At 40.5% G+C, this 18091-nt stretch overlaps 5 protein-coding genes and 1 long non-coding RNA gene across 8 annotated transcripts in view; 3 read left to right on the top strand and 3 right to left on the bottom strand.

Moving 5' to 3' along the window:
• The window catches only part of rpl39 (ribosomal protein L39), a 55115-nt gene extending 54640 nt beyond the window's left edge, over nt 1–475 (bottom strand). Inside the window, exon 1 of the mRNA XM_051072491.1 lies at nt 355–475. Coding sequence (XP_050928448.1) covers nt 355–357 — 3 coding nt within the window. The 5' untranslated portion in view covers nt 358–475. The remainder of the gene's footprint in view (nt 1–354) is intronic.
• Nucleotides 476–1126: 651 nt separating this feature from the next.
• On the bottom strand, nt 1127–4529 carry LOC108895420 (regulator of nonsense transcripts 3B). The gene is made up of 10 exons (XM_018694235.2): nt 4275–4529; nt 3911–4017; nt 3713–3819; nt 3512–3610; nt 3285–3395; nt 3152–3195; nt 2883–3071; nt 2637–2794; nt 2218–2545; nt 1127–2127 (listed from the first exon to the last, which is right to left on the bottom strand). Exons 1-10 carry the CDS (start codon nt 4383–4385, stop codon nt 1990–1992), a joined length of 1392 nt encoding a protein of 463 aa, XP_018549751.1. The 5' UTR covers nt 4386–4529; the 3' UTR covers nt 1127–1989.
• A 390-nt stretch (nt 4530–4919) lies between these two features.
• On the top strand, nt 4920–5910 carry ndufa1 (NADH:ubiquinone oxidoreductase subunit A1). Its single transcript, XM_018694199.2, has 3 exons — nt 4920–5156; nt 5294–5383; nt 5819–5910. The coding sequence occupies exons 1-3, from the start codon at nt 5055–5057 to the stop codon at nt 5837–5839; spliced, it is 213 nt and encodes a 70-aa protein (XP_018549715.1). The 5' UTR covers nt 4920–5054; the 3' UTR covers nt 5840–5910.
• Nucleotides 5911–6686: 776 nt separating this feature from the next.
• On the bottom strand, nt 6687–9633 carry LOC108895415 (NF-kappa-B-activating protein). Its single transcript, XM_018694232.2, has 8 exons — nt 9036–9633; nt 8334–8414; nt 8131–8195; nt 7939–8034; nt 7803–7845; nt 7514–7717; nt 7253–7402; nt 6687–7170 (listed from the first exon to the last, which is right to left on the bottom strand). The coding sequence occupies exons 1-8, from the start codon at nt 9488–9490 to the stop codon at nt 6996–6998; spliced, it is 1269 nt and encodes a 422-aa protein (XP_018549748.1). The 5' UTR covers nt 9491–9633; the 3' UTR covers nt 6687–6995.
• Nucleotides 9634–9743: 110 nt separating this feature from the next.
• On the top strand, nt 9744–11531 carry LOC108895417 (uncharacterized). Of its 2 annotated transcripts, none has more exons than XR_001962955.2 (6): nt 9744–10127; nt 10261–10364; nt 10446–10729; nt 10838–10968; nt 11081–11301; nt 11383–11531. It is a non-coding gene; the product is annotated as an uncharacterized LOC108895417 (long non-coding RNA). The 2 variants fall into 2 exon arrangements; XR_007813695.1 differs by having other exon boundaries at nt 10472–10729; nt 11383–11530.
• A 419-nt stretch (nt 11532–11950) lies between these two features.
• On the top strand, nt 11951–17359 carry zbtb33 (zinc finger and BTB domain containing 33). Of its 2 annotated transcripts, none has more exons than XM_018694201.2 (2): nt 11951–12156; nt 13898–17359. In XM_018694201.2, the coding sequence occupies exon 2, from the start codon at nt 13900–13902 to the stop codon at nt 15787–15789; it is 1890 nt and encodes a 629-aa protein (XP_018549717.1). In that variant the 5' UTR covers nt 11951–12156; nt 13898–13899; the 3' UTR covers nt 15790–17359. The 2 variants fall into 2 exon arrangements, with proteins under 2 accessions (XP_018549717.1, XP_018549716.1); XM_018694200.2 differs by lacking the exon at nt 11951–12156 and adding an exon at nt 12337–12541.
• The last annotated feature ends 732 nt before the right edge of the window (nt 17360–18091 follow it).

The following is an 18091-nucleotide window of genomic DNA, read 5'->3' as shown; positions in this document are numbered from 1 at the left end:
TTAGCGAGGAAACGCTTGATCCTGAAAGTCTTGTGGGACGACTGTAAACAACAAAGAGCTCCGTTAACATCATGGCATCACACAGAAGCAATTATTCTACCCAAAACTGCGTTTCTCTCTCTCCAAACTAATATGTTTAAATCGTTTACTAAGTAGAACAGAGCCTAACGTGTGTAGCATTGTACAGAAGCTACCGGCTAGCATCGCTAAGCCGCTTTAATGTGCTCGTACGCCATCATTTCAGACAAACATACAGCTTTATAAAGCACCACTAGGATATTTATTTAACACTTGAAGTATCGGTGCAGGTTTACGGGGGATACTGACTTGGATGTTTAAAGATTTTGTATTTACCATTTTGTCCACAGTCCTATCCTCACTGTGGCGGTGGTCGAAGAGAAAGAAGGAAGTGACGCAGGCGCTTTTATCCAATAGGCGTCCAGCGAACAGGCTGTGCAGTTTGCGAGCAGCGACACCTACTGGAAGTTTGTTTATGTTCAACTCAGCAGCTGCGGCATCATCTGGGATCCCTCATTTAGTGACATTAATCTGACGAGCTTCAAGTGGTGGAAGAAGTGATCACATCCTTTACTCTCACAGAAGTACTTATAATGTTCTATTACAAGTAAACGTCCTGCATTGAAAATATTACATAAGTAACTGTACATAAGTATAATTAGGGGAAGGTACTACTTCAAGTAAAAAGTGAGAAATGTCACCTGTGTTATGTTAGTGTTTATCATATTTTTGGATTACTATTTACTGATGCATTAATGTGTATGTACCATTTAATGCTGCAGTTGCTTGAGGTGGAGCCAATTTTATTCTATTTCACATATTACTAATGATTCTTTTCATTTTAATTAATTACTATCATTAAAAATTATATAATCATTATTTCATTATATATATATTTTTACTCAATTAATTGTTTGGTTTGTAATACCTTCAAAGTCTTCATCAGTTATTAAGGCAGACCTAAAGCATATTTTGATGAAAGGAGTGAACAACACTGAGCTGCTGCAACATTATCAAATAACTTGAAAATACAAACACACCACCACTGAGTCTCCTTGTATTTTAAACCTGAGCAACTCAACACCAAAGAGAAAAAAGACACACAAACTTTAGCAAAGACCTCTTTTATTTCCAGTCAAAAGTAGCTACTGTATGTTAGCATCACCAGAGTGATATGTTTTCATGCTGTGTTTAGTTTAGTGCATCACAGATGAATACTTAAGGGGGGTTTCAGATTAGAAAAGGGGGAAGGCCACAGGTTGATAACTCTGATTTAAGTCTGCATGCGGGTATGGCTGTCACACGGCAGTCTGGTCAGAAATGGCTATTTCTCCTTGGTCACTGTATGAACTTCAGACTATTTTAACTACAAACCATGGATATTTTTAATGACAGGCATATATTTGGATTGTCCAGCTCCCCAGACAGAGTAAGATGTAATGTCCATGTGTGCACTTCAAACTAAAAATGGCAATGATACAACAGAAATCTCTTTCAAGATGGTGCAGAAACAATATTGATGAGCTTGGCAAAGTTGATGTGTTTAATATCTGGGATCTTAATCAACTGCAAAGTTATTTTCTACCTCCAGAGTGTGATTTGGATAAACAAGTTAAAAGCAAATGTTTGCAGTGTGAATGCTTTCCATCAGAGAAACAATACTGAATTAAGGTCACTTTGACTTCACATGGTCCAGGAAAGCTCTGGCTTCACCTACTGTGCCCTACAGCCAAACTCTTTCCAAAAGGTTTACAGTTACCTTTTCTAACAAATAAAACTAAAAGAGGGTCACGTTCAGGCACAAAGAGGCTCCACCGTCACACCTCTGCCTCGGAGGCTGGGAGAGCCAGATGTAGCCCCACTTCAACGGCAGTGCACGTCACCCTGAGGCACCACATCGCTGCTCTGAGCCTCACAGGCCCGTCTACCCTGTCCTCGCCAAACGTAAAAATGCCATAAGTAGAAATCAGCTCAGTCGTCTCCTTTGTCAGCTACTTTCTTGGTCTCAGGATCTGGCTTCCTGTCAGCAGAGTTGGATTCGCCTCCTCCTCCTGTAGGTCGGTTGCGGCTCCTGGCCCCTGGCTGGTACAGCTGAATAGCAGGCCGGTCCTGGTGTACAAACAAACAACAATATCAGAAATACTAAAAAGCAAGAAACAATGAGAGAATACCTGATAACTCGAGAGACTTGAGTCGTACTTTATTTCGTAGCCGCTCTCTTTTGCTACTCTCCTCCTTCCTGTTGTCTTTGGCAGGCTTCTCCGGCCTCTCAGAGTGAGCGGAGTCTCCAACGTTTTCACCCTTTTTCTTCTCCACAGCACGCTCTTTTTCTTTCTTCACCTCCTCCTCCCGCTTCCTGCCCGAGTTTTCTCCATCCTGGCGCTCCCTCCGTCTCCGCCGGTCTTCATCCTGTCGCCTGAGGCGCTCCTTCTCTCTCTGCCGCCGCTCCTTCTCCCGTTCTCTTTCGCGCTCTCTGTCGCGATCTGCGTCACGCTCCCTGAACTCCTTCCGCCCGTCGTCATCCGCTCTGTGTGTAAAGCACAAATCCTGTTCAAGAATTCTCTTCAAAGCGAGCAACGTGTGTTAAAAAACTGAAATAAATGACTGAAGCAACTAACTTCCTTCCTCGATCCTCCTTGTTTTCAATGTTCTGACGCCTCTTATGATCAGCACTCCCCATGGATCTGTCTTCTTTACTTGGCTTCTCTGTTTTTTTGGCCTTTTCTTTGGGCTTCTCAGAATCAGCATCATCACCTCTGTCTGGCTTCTTCAGGAGCTACACAGTTGGAAATAAAGACAAAAATCATAATGAGCTATTGGAAATTAAACGTTTAAACTGCTTCAACCCACTGTTGCACAGCCACCTTAATTTTTGGTTCTTCTTTAACATGGTCCTTGTCTTTCTCCAGGGGCTTCTCAAGTCTCTTCATCTTCTCGGCCTCCTTGCGCTTCCTTCTCTCCTCCTCCCTCCACTTACGGCGCTCCTCGTCCCGCAGACGCTTGCGTTCAAGCTCCCTCCTCCTTCTCTCCTCTTTCTTTTCCTCCCTGAGTCTCTGAATAGCATTTACACAGCACATGAGTCCACCCTTCATCATGCAATTTCACATAACTCAACAATGCAGTACACATTTACCTGTTTATTCTTCAAGAAGTCCAACAGAGGAGTTGTTTTTTTAGCTTGAAAAAAGAAAAAAAATGTTTAAATCCTCGAGCGGCGTGTTTATTTTAACATATATAAGGTAACGTTTCAGGTGTTGTTAACATACCTACAAGTTCCTTTGACTTTGCCTCAATCTCCTCCAACAGGGTCTCAGGTGTTGATGTCAGCTTTTCTTCATCTCCATTATAATATTCCAGGAACTTCTTGTAATCAGGATCTTAAAGAAAATGACACACAGGTAACCAGCTTGCTGCTCTCATAAAAGATGACAAATCTAACCATAAACATGCAGTAATATTGATGGTTATCCCACAAAAAATAGAATATCTTTACCTTCAGTTATTGTCCCACACTTTGCATCCTTTTTCTTACTTCTTTTCTTGGCAGTCTTTTGGAAGGGTGCAAATTCAACAATGGCAGGGTACTCCTGTCCTGTTGTGGACAAACAATGTGTGGACAGGCATGAGGCCTTGATTCTTTATTGAGAAAATCAGTTAGTTTGTTTATTTAACTCTAAATTCATTTTCTACATACCTCTGTTGTCGATGAATACATATCCATCGAAGCGATCTCTGAAGAGGACTATGTCCTCTTGATTTTTGAAGTTGATGTAGGCTCTTGCGAAGAGGTGGGGGTAAAGGCTGAAAGAACAGAGTAATTATGTTAGGTTAAACTATTTGAGGCAGTGATTATATTTTTTAAAACGAATAAAACGTCTTTAGATCAATTTACCTAGTGTCGTTGGAGAAAAACTCCATGTAGTCCAGCTCTGGGAGCGGCTGTAGCTGCTCCTCCAGCTCCTCCTTGGTCAGACTTGGTGGTAATCGTCTGATCACAATCTGGGGAGAGGATTATTGACAGTTTTAACTATTAACACAGCTGGGAGGTCAATTACACTGGGAAAATGGAGGGCAACAACTGGCTAATGTTAACTTAAAGTTGGGCGAGTTTATTTGGATTCAACTTATCGTATAATTTAGAAACTAGGCTCTCCATATTAAGTCGGACAAAACACAGCTAGTGAAAAACATGCTGTTATTTCATGAAAATATTTTCGGCTGTAGCAACCGTAGCTAACGTGGCTAGCAAGTTTCACCTTTGTCATGGCCTCTTTCTTTTCCTTGGACTTCTCCGTCTTTTCTCCATCTTCGCACTTTATTTCCACCTTTCTCTCCTTCGGCCGAGTATTTTCCTTGTCCTCCTTCATGGCTGAGAAGCTACTTTGTCCCGCAGCTGAATTTTAATCTCATCCCGCAGACTTGTTTACTTTTTTAGCAAGTTAGCCGGCTAGTAGCAAACGAACTAACCGTAACTTCCTCCCTGACGGTTGGGGCTGCAGTTCAGTGTTACCGCAGGAGGTGTCGCTGTGACGTATACCGGGAACTTTAAATTAATAATTACGTGTATTTTTTATTAGTCGGTTTTTGGGGGAAAGAAGAGAGAAAAAAAATGACTGGTGCACTATTTTTTAGTTGTTTTGTTCTGTTTTTAAAAATGACCTTAAAGTCAGCAAAATAACACTTCCTTTCTGTCGACTGCCCTTCAAAATTATTGCACGTATAACTTCTATAAGTTGTGTGTCCAGATTTATTTATTTTTTTCTTTCTTTATTTTTTCCTTATTCTTTATTGGTCTGCTGTGTTATGTTGTCTTGTGTTGCATCATTAAATGTTATATATTTAGCTTGTTGTTTGTGTAATATTTTATAAGAGTTTTTCTTTTGAAAAACACTGACAGGAAGTGATTCAAAACAGGTCATTCGGACGGTCGACATTTTGTTAGCTTCTTAGCAAAATAAACTGCCGAGGGGAATCTCGGGGCAACTTCGTTGTCCTTAAAGTTGCTCTCAGTCGCCTGACAGTTAAACTTTGTAATCATGTGGTATGAGATTCTGCCCGGCCTCGGCATCATGACCGCGTGTCTGATCATTCCCGGCGTTGCCACCGCGTATATCCACAGGTTCACTAACGGAGGAAAGGTGAGCAGGAGGATGCTGTCTGCTAATGCGGCTGTGTGCCGTGCTAACAAGCGGAGTGTAAACCGTGAAAACGGGCTGCCAGTTAGTGTTTTTGTAATTTAGACTTGTTCATTAAAGTCTACTGTATTCCCCTGTAGGAGAAAAGAATCGCTCGGGTTCCGTGGCAGTGGTATCTGATGGAGAGAGACAAGCGAGTTTCAGGAACAAAACAGTACTTTGACTCCAAGGTGAGAATCAGTGTGTCAAACCCTTCTGCAAAAAATATAGAAAAAAAGCTTATGTTTATATCGTGCATATTTTCTTAAAAAGAACAGATACTATTGTGAGCTTTTTGAGCACATTTTCCCTCCAGCTAGTTGGAGGGTTTCTACTCAAAGTGTAGGAACTAGTTAAAGCTCAGTAAGTAAATCGGCTATCTTGAGGTCATCTTGACAATCATTTTGTCAATGAGCAATGAATATTGATTTAATGTCATCATCACACACATTCCTAACTCTTTTTCAATCAGAATCAATAGGTGGATCAAAGGTGTGTAGGGCCATAAAAACAAATGGCATGGTCCCTGTGAAGGATTCTCTGTGCTCGAGTCTGAGCAGCATGATTTTCATATAATAAGCATTTAAACTACCATCAACAGATTATCCTTTCTTCTCTCTCAACAGGGACTTGAGAACATCAACTGATGACCTGGAAAATGAAGACCTGGATGAGAGAAAAGTTCTTTGTTGTACATTAAAAGATTATTTAACATTCAGCTGTTTGCTTTTTTCAGTCTTTCAAAGCAGTTGTCCATGTTATCAATTAAACTGTTCCACACTGAAAATGTGTTTATATGTTCATTTTGAATGTCTCAACCTGCTTTCCCACAGAGGTCGAGACAACCAGCTGAATAATCAGGTCATAATCATCAAATAAATATACTTGGGCTTTGGAGTGTTGATTGGACAAAACAAAGATATTTAAGGATGTCACCTCGGACAGACTAATTGCTAATAGCTTAAAATTACAGATTGATCAGTAATGAAATAACTTCAACTGAAGAGCCAACCCTGCCAAAAACTCATGTCCAAAATATCACACTATTAATGGTTGTTGAACATGTCACAGAAGTTACATTACTCTAACATTAGTGAACTAAACTGAGCATTAACCATCTGAAATCTTTATAGTAGCAGGTTAGATGAACGTGAAGTCATGACTACAATTTAAATGAGTGGTTCCTGACCTGGGTTTTAGGACCCTCCTGGGAGTTGAAGATAAATCTAAGAGGCTGTACAAAAATAAGAAAGCAGATAAAAACATTTTTGCTTTCAGACATCTCAAGATTAGAAATTAAAAAAAGATCTCTCAGGACATCTAAAAAAATTGTTTAAAATTGGACCTTTTTTTGTTGTCAACCCGGACACAACAACGAGTGACTACAGGTCACAAATACACACTTTATGGAGTCAGAAGCCACAGAAACTTTGGAACCACTGCTCTAATTGAAGAGTAGATTACAGTACAATTAAAAGAAATGTGAACACAAGATGACTTGAAAATGAAAATTTATTTACCGTTCTGTTCAGGATTATATGCAAACATTAACAAAAGAAAATTCTGGTTGAACAGCAGAAAGCAAAGACTAGTTCCAGTGGGTAAATAGGATGAAGACAAATAATACAACTGAAAACTTTTCCAACATTCACTTATACACATTTTCTTTACAGTTAAAATCCTCCCTCTGCACTGTACATTCCTCTAGCACTGAATGTGATTCTCAAAAATAAACACCTGAAGTCAGAGGACACAAAGTAAAGTTGTCTGGTGAGAGGTGATCTGAGAGAAGACTGTGGATGGTCACTTCTCCTCCTTGCCTTTGGTTTTCCTGTAAACCATTTCCCTGAAGCTCGACAGGATCTTGCTCTCTCTCTTCCTCCTCTCCTCCTGGTTGAACGAAGCCAGAGCTCTCTTTTCATCTGCACTGTAGATCTGGTTTTCCTTTCTCAGACGTACAGCCTCCATACGACGATGTCTGCGGGGTTGATGTGAAAATTTGTCAATATTATTGGTTATTACTGACTTGCTGCATCAGTTGTATAATAAGCGTCACGTACCTGCTGCCGCTCATCACATAACCAGACTTCTCAAAGTTTGCGATCTCCTCGCTGGTGAGACCGATCTCTCCTCTTCTCGGGATACGTTTGCCTGCCTTCACGTATTCTGCCATCGCAGCACCTTCACCTGGCAACAGCGCATGACCGAAACTGGAGGAAGAGGGAAAATGCACTTATCAAATGAGCAGAATGTAAAACTCACAAGCTATGTAAAAGTGACACAGAGTGCAAGAAGAAGGGCAAACGTCAAGGCAGACTCACTCCAAAGGCCTGTCGTCCTGGGACATGTGTGTGAGCGGAGCCTCGGGGCCGACCAGGTGCTCGTCCATGCAGGTTTTCTCCACCCACATCACCCCGTTGGGATCTTCCTCCTCCTCCTCCTCCTCCTCTTCAGACTCCTCGCTGCTGGAGTTGCTGGACTCCTTACGACTCTTCTTCACCTTCTTCTTCTTGGATTTTTTGGACCTGTTGGAAAACGTGTGAGATGTTTGGTTTAATGGTCGCGTCTCTTTCTGTGTGTGTGAAGACGTAGCTGCATATTCGCACTTACTTTTTGCTCTTCTTTTTCTTTTTCTTCTTCTTTATTTCTTCTTCTAGAAGATAAAAACATGACAGCTCAGCTTACAACTGTGATGAAACTGTCTGTATAGAGCTTTTTTAAATGAATGTAATTAACACAGTTTTACCATCTGACTCTGATTCCAGCTCACTGTCCTCTGAGTGCTTCTTGTTCTTTCTTTTCTTGGATTTCTTCTTCTTCTTCTTTTTCTTCTTCTTTTCCTCTGTTAACAACAAGACAGGAGACCTTGTAAATTCAGTAAAACAGTTACACCACATTACTGCCGTTTATTCATGTTCAAAGACTGTGTGTGCTGTACCCTCTGAGCTCGACTCTGAGCTGCTGTTTTTCTCGTCTTCTTCAACCGGTGTGAATTCATCAGAGCTGGTAGAAACACAATAAGAAAGAATATAAACCCTCTGCACCTGCACTTACAGAAGTGAAACCAACAAGTCTCATATTTCTCCAAAAACAATCTCATGTTATAAACACGTTGTGATAAAGGAGAGATTCTTTACTTACTCTGGTTCTTTTACTCTTGGTGAATATCCCCAAACTTCAGGACAACCCAACTCACCGATCCTCTCCCGCTCTTGCAGACGCCTGTAACACACAGACAGACAGATGCAGCGGTCTAAACAAATAACTGCCTATGTTATGGGTTAAAAGTTAAGAATGAAAAAAAAAACATCCCAGGCAGATGTAACCAATGTTTTTCCCCTTTTGTTTTGCTTTGCTTTCCAAAGTGGGAAAGTCTTTGAAGCAACAGTCACATCAACTCCTCTATTTTTGTAGGATCACTTTGCATTGAGGTGTTGTACAGTTTATGGATTTAAAGGGTGACCCTTTACTTTTAGAGTTTTGGAGGCAGATGTTTTTTGTGGCTCTGGAAGAATTAACGTAAACAATACCAGGGTTATCTCTCTCTCTCTCTCTCTCTCTCTCTCTCTCACACACACACACACACATATTTAACAGATGGTCTGTATTACAAACTGGGGCCATGGAAAGTTAAAAAGACATTCATATTTACCTTGGCATATGTCTGACAATGTTGATGTATTATGGGAAATGTAGGCTGAGATTAGATTTCTCGACTTCTGTTGCTCCAATTATGACCAGTCATTTTCTAATTTGTCTGTTTGGGAGTTGAAGTTTAACACTAAATTGCTGATCTTTAAATAATCAATCGATAAGGGAGGTCCAGGTATTTTCATCTGTTACCTGGCGATAAAGGCCTCTTGTCTCTGTCTCTGAGCGTCGTCCCGCTGCTGTTCGTAGTAATAATCATCTTTAAAGCTGCCGTGTTTTCCCGGAGCGTCCCGCTGCTCGGACCAGTGGCTGTGGCTGTTGTTGTTGTTGGTGCTGTTGTTGTTGTGACGCTCCCTGGATCTGGACCTAGACCGGGACCTGGAGCGGCTGCGGCGGGGGCTTCCTATGCGGATCCGTCTGATGTTCCTCGCCTCTCGGAAACGACGCTCCCGTTCCTCGCGTTCCCTTTCTTTGTTCCGCGGCTTCGGGAGTTTGGGCCCGAAGCTGTCCGGGGACAGGCTCCGGTCGCGGCTGTCGTTGCGGTTCCGGCTGCGGGAGCGGCTGCGAGAACGAGTCCGCGGTCTCCGGGCCCGAGGGCTCCGAGGCCCAACGCCACCGTCAGAGCTCGATCGATCCGACAGAGGCATACCGACCAACTGATGCAGACTGAAATGAAGATTAAAAACGGTATTTAGAAGAAGTTTAGTGGAGAAATAAACAAACTGCGCTCATGTTTCCTCTTCTTTCTAATGTACGCAACTAGAACGAGCGCGTCCGTCCCCAAATGGAAACCGGGTTCCCTTAACGAAGTAACACAAATAGTTCCGCTTGTGTTTCGCTACAGGAAATTTTGTTCATAAATAAATAACTAAATATTAACTATTAATTGTTGTTGTTTATTGTGGGGTTATTGTGTCAAAAATACATCCTCGTGTCTCATGTATATATTTGTCTATGTACATATTTATGTTTATGTCTATGTCGATGTGCACACTGTCCATGTTCAATTTTAAACTATTTGCTAGCTAGCGGGTGCTAACGTTAGCACCTCTATCTCAGGCGAGATGTGACGTTCAGAACACTACTGTAAGTACTGTTCGAACGGACCTAAAGGTTCCATGGTTGCCATGGTTGTTTAGAGGTGTCATCGTTCAGAGCTGATCATCATCCAAACACAAACAAACTCCAGACGATCAGAAAAACGTTTGGCTTTCGATTTGCACTGGACGATTTCTTCGAGAAAGAAACTTCGAAAAACCTGAAGAGGACTTTTTCGTGGAAAATGTGAGATTTTCTTTTCTTTTTAAATTTAAACCCATGTTGTTTTTTGCCCTTGAGTCCAACATTGACTTCTAATATTGGCAGTTTGCAGAAAGCAATTTTTCCTAGCAATTTTGATCATGATTATTTTTTTTAGTCAAAAGTGCCTAAAAAGGGAGAAACAGAAGGAAAAAAAAACATTAAAAAGAAGAGAGGAGAGGAGGTGGGAGGACAATAGGCTATAACCCTCTCATGTAAAAGGTAAATATTTCTTGTTATTATCAGATTTCATGCAGTGATGAATTTTACTTCTGTTTACCTCATTTCTACCTCATTTTTTAGTCTTTTCTCTTCTGTTTTTCTTTTAGAGAGAGGAGCGGAAGAGGTGGAGGCCAATATGAAGAGTGAACTGTCTCCGTCATTTAAAAAAAAAACATCAGTTTATTTCATATTGTCTAAATGATGAATAATCCATCGGTTAACATTTATTCTCTGAAACTTTACCTAATATTCCCCCTGTCTGCATGTTTTAGAAAGAGGAGAAGACACAGTTGAAGAGAGAGAAAAGTCAGAGTGGAGGAGAGGAGAGGAGGGCAAAATGACATATAAAGCCTCTCATGTAAAAGGTAAATATCCATTTATCTCATGTTATAATCAGATTTTATGGTTTATTATTTAGTTCATTATTCTGAGTTTATACTGTTACTCTTTTCTGTTTGCCATTTATTTTGCAGAGAGAAGAAACTGTTAGACATTAAAAGATGAAAACGACTTTAAAAAGAAGAGAGGAGAAAATTAAACTAGAAAAAAGGAGAGGAGAGGAGGTTGGAGGGCATTATGTCGGGTAAAACCTCTGACGTAAAAGGTACATATTATCATCAGATTTAATGCTGTTATGAATTAAACCTCTGTTTACCTGATTTCTAAAGTTTTTAACTACAACTTGTTTGTCTTCTGTTTTTTTTTTTTTCGTTTAGAGAGATGATAAAAAAGAAGAGGAGAGATGAGAGGAGGCGGGAGGGCGTGTAAACCCTGGTAAAGGTAAATAACCATTTAACTATTACTCCCTTTTGACAGCCATTTATTTTTACAGAGAGGAGAACAATAAGAGACATGAAGAGATGAGGAAAAAACATTAAAAAGAAGAGAGGAGAGGAGGTGGAGGGCATTATAAAGAGTGAACAATCACATATAAAAGGTAGGACACTAACATCTCTGAAAAGTAGTCTGAAAGCAGCTTTACCTTACATGTAATAACTTGACATGTTTTTATTTGCAGCCAAGAAAACTCTGACCTGCCACCTCACAAACTACAAGTGAACCATGTTTCTACAAAGATTTTTGTCATGATCAAACTGTTCAAAAACAAGTGTTTGAAATACAAAGTGACTACAAAAAGAAATGTCTCAGTTTGGTTTCTATGGTTTATGTTTTACCACATGGTTTTACTTTTGCAATTGATGCTATATGTTGAAAAATCAGACGACATTGTACTTTCACAGTGTTATATCACAATATAACACTTTCACAGTGTTATATTATTATGTTCAGTACACATCACCCATTTCTAAACTTCAGCTTCAGTTAAATAGTTGCAAAAAGTGGGGGAAATTATATGATACCAAATAAAAGCATTTCAAAACATCTGGGTACACTCAAAAACACTGTACACTGTCAAGGTGTATAATCTCACTATCGAGAATATAACCTCTGCGCACATACACACAGTGTGTGTTGTTCAAAGTTTGAAAGTGTTAGATTGTAAATATAAAAACTCAACGTCCTGTTTCACTTCCCGGAGTAAGTGACATCAGAGTACTTCTTCTCGGAGTTTACTAAGACCGCTAGGAGGCTCACCTGCAGGCCAAGGAGTATTCATTGAAGGGTATAACATGAACATGACATTACAGCACTAAACACGCGAGGCAGTTTGATAAGTACCAGGGAGAGAGGAGAGTGTCCGAGCAGCTTCATAAAGATTTCAGCGGCAACAAAGTGTCTTTAGCGGGATGGATTTGGGAAAGAAAACCCGAACTTGGCCGAAGATCCACGGGTAATTTAATTAAATTCATTTATTATGAAATATTTGTTGAGATAGTCTTTTATTTTGAAGGCGAACCGGTAGTTATCTCGACGCTAAACAGTTTTCTAATGAATTAATAATATACATACACACTTTCATTTTATTTATTTATTTTTTAAGAATGAAGCCTGTCGTGTATTATTTCATTATGTTTTGATACGACTACATAGTTTTAATATGTTGCTAATGCTAATGCTAATACTACACTACGGCGACTCCTTGTGGCTGATCGGTGAGCGGGGAGCAGCGGGGGAGGCTGTCTGTTGTTGGCCATTGTTTGTAGCCGGATAAGTTGCTATCTACAGGAGGTGGTGGCTGCTCTGCTTAGTCTTGGCTGAAAGCATCAAGGTTGCAGGTAAACGGGGTTTATTTTAAAATCAGCAAGCGCTGAAATAATGATGTTTTTCATTGTGGTGCTGTGCTTGTAGCTAACAGGATGCTAGGCCGCGCTATGCCCTTTCATTAAAGAGGAAGAGTGAGGGAGCTAGCGTTACCTTTTGTTAGCTGGCTAACAACGGCGAATAAACACACTAATAACAACAATAACAGGTTTCTCAAAGTTGATAATCTTCCTGTAAAGATGAATAAATGTAGTTATCTGCTTGCGTGATGTCATGCGAGTATAACATGTACAGTACAACTTTGGCAAACTAACATTTAGCTAACGTTAGTGTAAGGTAACGTTATTGTTTTTGTTGTCTGACAAACAAAACTATCATAAATAACAGTTGTTTACATTCATGCTCTCGTCCTGCCTGTTTGTATCAAAGAGTACCCTAAAACTCTCTAATGATCGTAGTAATAACGAATTTGTGATTGCACCCCATCATAGGACTACTTTATATGGCACAATCAGGTTAAGTTATTGTGGTCAAATACTAAAAAACTAATACAGCAGTTCCATGTAAGCTGCGATAAATAATGCTACCGTGAAACTGGTTTAGAGAGGTTGAAACAACTGTATGGTCGTTTTGGAGGCTGCAGTTTGTGGTGCTGTTGAACTGACAGGTGTTTCTATTATTTTGTCCACTCCATTTATATCAATTAGGGTAAAACATATAGTGCAGCACAGTTCAACAACATCACAAACAGTATAGAATAGAACACAATATCTTTATTGATATTACATAATAATTGTCATTGCACAAATACCAGATTACGTTTGCAACTTTCACAATTGATGTTATGACAGAAATAAATATGGTAAAACATAGAGCAACAAATCTGACAAAATATCAACAAATAAGTTAAAATACTGCAACAAAGTAGTAAAGTATCGAACTGTATGAGCCATGTCTGGCAGTAATAAATAGCTTGAATCAGCACCTCTCTAAGAAAACAAAAAACAACCCTAGTGCATGCAGGACTGGTAACTGGATGGTAAAATTTGACTGCTATAGTCTGAGCGAACTAATACACAGGAAACTGAAAGTACATGTACTAAAGAAAACTAAGACTGAGGTGTTTGAGGTGGAACTTCCTTAAACAAACTTCCTGGATGGTTCAGTTACTGACAGCTGGTTGTCAGTTTAGAGTTTTAGAACCGGAAAAACCAGATAAGGAAATGGTCAAATCTGAACTCTTTAACTGCATGTTTTATCAAGGTACTTAATAGCATTCTGGATGTCAGAATAATGTAATTAATTGACTTTTGCTGTGCATTTAGACATGTGATTCTGATTTCTCTCTTTGATTTTTTTCCTCTCTGCAGACATGCCAAGTCTAAAGCTGATATCTGCGACCGACACACAGTATTCAGCAGCTGTGCTGAAGTCAATGAACGAGCAGAGGAATCATGGATTATTCTGTGACGTCACCATCATCATACAGGACAAGAAATTCAGAGCTCACAAAACAATCCTGTCTGCCTCAAGTACGTACTTCCACCAGCTCTTCAGTGTGGCTGGACAGGTGATCGAGTTAAACTTCATCAGAGCAGAAATCTTTGAGGAGATTCTTAACTACATGTATAGCTCCAAGATTATCCGTGTGCGCTCCGACATGCTGGAGGAGCTCATAAATGCTGGACAGATACTGGGAGTGAAGTTCATTGCAAACTTGGGGTCACCGTTATCGCAAGTGAAGGGTCTGCCTGGTTTGTCTAAAGAGGCGGAAAACAAAAGTGACACATCCACAGAGATGATGCCGATCATCACTGAGTCCTTCTCAATATCTGCAGAGGAGTTCAATCAGACGAGCCGCCCTGCAGGTAACGATGAGGACTCGGATAATGATGTTATGTTCGTCTCGCAAACAGATGCTCAAACCAGAGCAGCCAATGACAAAGCCAACTCTGGTGAGGTCATCGATGTGGATACAGCCGATTCAGAAAATGTAGCGTCAAAGCAAAATGAAGAATCAAATCATGCAGCTGTAAAACATAAAGACAAAGCCACATCCACCGTGAGGACATGTGCTGCAAAGACTCCCAGTGACAGTTGTCCTAACCCCAGTTTGCCAGACAGCAGCCCTCTGTGCAGTCCAGACTCCAGCTCCAATAACTCGTCTTCCCCTGCCAGAGTTTCCTCAGGAAGTGCTCCCGCAACACCAGCGAGATCAAGCAGTTTCACCCCGGAGCCCTCGAGTGCCTCTCAGTCCTCGGAGAACAGCGATATAATGGGAGTCCACAAGAAACAAGTCTCCACTTCATCTCAGCAGGGGAATTTCAAAATAAGGCTCTTAGATGTTTCTTCTGAAAGCCCAGCGAATCAGCCTAACATTCCCAAATCAGCAATAGCAGCAAAAAAGACAGTGACGCTCAAAACAGCCACAGAGATTGATTCCATTTCTTCAGGCTGTAAAGTGTACGCCAATATTGGAGAAAATACTTATGACATTGTTCCAGTGAAGGAAGATCCAGGCGAAGGAGGCTCTAAAGCCAATAAAGGGAAGAGGTCGTTCATGGCGACACCTTTAAAACCCTTCGACAAAACGCCCCTGTCACCGAAGACTGGCCCAAACAAGAAGAAGACCAAAACTGAGCTTGAGGATCACTACGAGCTGATCATGGACGGGAAGACTTTCTACGTGTGCATCGTCTGCAAGCGCCCCTATGTGTGTCTGACGAGTCTCCGCCGTCACTTCAACACACACTCGTGGGAGAAGAAGTACCCGTGTCGCTACTGTAACAAAGTCTTTGCCTTAGCCGAGTACAGAACTAAACACGAAATCCACCACACAGGAGAGAGGAGGTATCAGTGCTTGTTGTGCAATGAAATGTTCATAAACTACCAGTTACTGTCCACCCACTGCAAGCAAGTCCACAACCAGGATCCCAGCGGGAGGAAGGAGAAGGACGACGCCGACAACAACTTGTACCGCCTGCTGCCATGTAAAACGGTACAGATGAAGCCGTATTCATGGACGACTGAAGGGCAGGGGGGGGTCCCCGTCATCTCCGAGGACGGCAGCGTGCATCACATAGCCGCTGTCAGCGAAGACGTCCACTCTTCCACCCAGAGCAGGATGTTGAACTGGGACGACATCTTCGTCGAGCCTGATGCACACATGCCGCCAGACGCCCACGCCCGACCAGGGTCAACCATGAACAGTCCAGCACAGGGCGCCACAGAGTTTGACTTTGTTATACCAGAGACCTACTGAGCAACACTCGCTGCTCCAGTGCCTGTGCCTTTTAGGTGCCCCACCCACCCTTTTTTCTTCTTGGTTCCATGACAACAATATTCTTCAGTAATTTTCAATAGTGTCGGCGTAAGGTTCGGTCACATTAGTCCTTCCGCTCAATGAAAATGGTGGTGTAATATTGCACTAAACATGGTGATGATGCAGATGCACATGGTTGAAGGTGAACTCTGAACTGTGAGTCCACCAGAGTCAGCTGAAGATTGCACCAAAACAGGAAAGGGATGCTTGAATATGTCCGTCATGGGAGACGGAGCAGATAGTCGCAGTCGACGGAAGTGTAATGTGACCGTTCCTTTACTCATGTTACTCTGCTTTTGTAATAGCCTTGATCATTATGATGTTAGCAAATAAGCATAGAAGTGGTTCACACGCAGTAAACAAGTTTATATGAATGATAAAAACTGTCCCAGAGAAATAAAAGGTGCTCAAGGCCTAATTCAACAGCTGTGATAAAAAGGCAAAAAAATCATGTGTTTAAATGTTCACAGTACGAGGCCTCAAAATCTGTGTCAGCCAGAAGTTTCAGCTACAGGATCTGAAGCACAAATCACTGACATGAAACATTTAAATCGTGCTCGGTCCTGTTTCAGCAGTGATTTTTAACATATAGGCCATGTTTCCGAAATCAGTCAGTGACATTAAGCAGCCCACTGAGTCCCATTTAACAAAATAGAAACAGGGTTACCTACTTCAGAGAGTGAAACCTCAGTTGATGATTATGTAACCAGGTGACCTTGTTTTCTGGTCAGGATACATTAATGTGTTTCCGATTCGTATAAAATACATTAATGCAATAAAAGGAGGTCGGTCCAATCTGTCATCAACTGAAGAATCAATCAGGAATAGATCTGATCATTCCTGGCCCCTGTTTGAGACCTAATTCTGTACAAGAGAATATGATCTAAAATATATTTTTTCATTATGTGATTGTTGGAAATCCCACATCAGGGTATTGTGGCAGGGAAGATATACAATTCTTATTTAATTTTTTCAGTGGTTGGTAAATGATCATGGTTCATTATTTGTCCATTGAACACCTTCTGTTTTATTTTGATGCACTTGTATGTTTTTATTTCCAATGATTTCCATGTTATGTATTGTATAAAATGTTATTTTAATGCCAAAATCTGACAGCTACATTACAGTAGGCTAGAGATTTTGCATTCAAATGTGACGATAGGATTGACATAACCTGAGGATTATGTCAGTCCATTCAGATAACACTTAGTGTTGGATCATGCAGGAAATTTGCTTTGTAATATTTTTATTTCTTCCATGGTGTCAGAAGGTAGTGATTGGTCAGTAAGATTAAAAAGTAGTGCTAACATGGGAATCTTTTCTACTTCATGTCATTCATAAAATCATGCAATTTCCTTTTTTTTAAATAAACAGATTAACATTGGTGTGTGATGTACAGTATATATTTGTGTTAACGTTACTTTTTTTTAATTGTTTCATATGTATTTATTAGGTTTATAGTGTAGACAAATTGAAATAGTAATTAAATGCTTGGGTCTGTTGGCATTTACCAATATGTCCTTTTTCTGTGGATTAGCAATGAGGATTATGTGACAGTAAATAAATTATTTTACTATTTTAAAATAACTGTCTTGCACTACCAGCATATAAACACCTGCTATTTTATTTACTGTATTGTGTCGTCGTGTTGTACCACCTCACAATTTAGAGCCACAAAAGTTTGTCTCTCAGGATGTCCAGTCTAATGCAACAGGACTACCTTCATGAATGATTTAATGTTCTGTCTTTGCTGGTTGAACTGTATGATCTTTTTTTAAAGGCTGCAGGCTGTGCTGCTGTAGCATTGTATTATATTGTATAGAGAGGTGTTATCTCACCCTCATTGATGAGACAAAATGCAGTCTCCAAAATGCTCATTCAGTTGAATCAACACCTCTCTAAAATAACAAAAACTGAATGTTATAATCTTCATGAAGGTAGCATTACAGGACTGTTGAATAGGACTGCATTAGTTTTAGGTAGGTGTACCTAACAAACTGATAACTGATCATTAGGATAAAATAAGTCTGAAGAAATCTTGTATGTACAGCTCTAAAAGAAGGTGGAAGAGTTGAATTCACTAACATAATGACATGACAGGTATATATTGTATTAAGAGAAATGGGGAAACTTATATGTTTCCTACCCCTCAGCTGTAAAGTTGACTCGACCATGACAACCTTTCTGATTTAATTTAGTTAAACAAACCTAAGAGTCTGTACTCATGCTAAGAGCTCACAGG

Source organism: Lates calcarifer, linkage group LG8, assembly GCF_001640805.2.
Source record: "Lates calcarifer isolate ASB-BC8 linkage group LG8, TLL_Latcal_v3, whole genome shotgun sequence".
NCBI classification, from domain to species: Eukaryota; Metazoa; Chordata; class Actinopteri; family Centropomidae; genus Lates; species Lates calcarifer.
This window is presented reverse-complemented; position numbering and strand designations above follow the sequence as displayed.

Excerpts from the sequence above, each read along its gene's own strand:
- LOC108895420 (XM_018694235.2), bottom strand. The coding sequence starts at position 4,385 with ATGAAGGAGGACAAGGAAAATACTCGGCCGAAGGAGAGAAAGGTGGAA. Across the intron at positions 3,611-3,712 it reads TGTATTCATCGACAACAGAG|GACAGGAGTACCCTGCCATT; the intron begins GTATGTAGAAAA and ends TGTCCACAACAG. Across the intron at positions 3,396-3,511 it reads GTGTGGGACAATAACTGAAG|ATCCTGATTACAAGAAGTTC; the intron begins GTAAAGATATTC and ends ATTTTCTTTAAG.
- zbtb33 (XM_018694201.2), top strand. The coding sequence starts at position 13,900 with ATGCCAAGTCTAAAGCTGATATCTGCGACCGACACACAGTATTCAGCA.
- LOC108895415 (XM_018694232.2), bottom strand. The coding sequence starts at position 9,490 with ATGCCTCTGTCGGATCGATCGAGCTCTGACGGTGGCGTTGGGCCTCGG. Across the intron at positions 8,415-9,035 it reads CAAGAGGCCTTTATCGCCAG|GCGTCTGCAAGAGCGGGAGA; the intron begins GTAACAGATGAA and ends TGTGTGTTACAG. Across the intron at positions 8,196-8,333 it reads CCAAGAGTAAAAGAACCAGA|CTCTGATGAATTCACACCGG; the intron begins GTAAGTAAAGAA and ends TGTTTCTACCAG.
- ndufa1 (XM_018694199.2), top strand. The coding sequence starts at position 5,055 with ATGTGGTATGAGATTCTGCCCGGCCTCGGCATCATGACCGCGTGTCTG. Across the intron at positions 5,157-5,293 it reads GGTTCACTAACGGAGGAAAG|GAGAAAAGAATCGCTCGGGT; the intron begins GTGAGCAGGAGG and ends ATTCCCCTGTAG. Across the intron at positions 5,384-5,818 it reads AACAGTACTTTGACTCCAAG|GGACTTGAGAACATCAACTG; the intron begins GTGAGAATCAGT and ends CTCTCTCAACAG.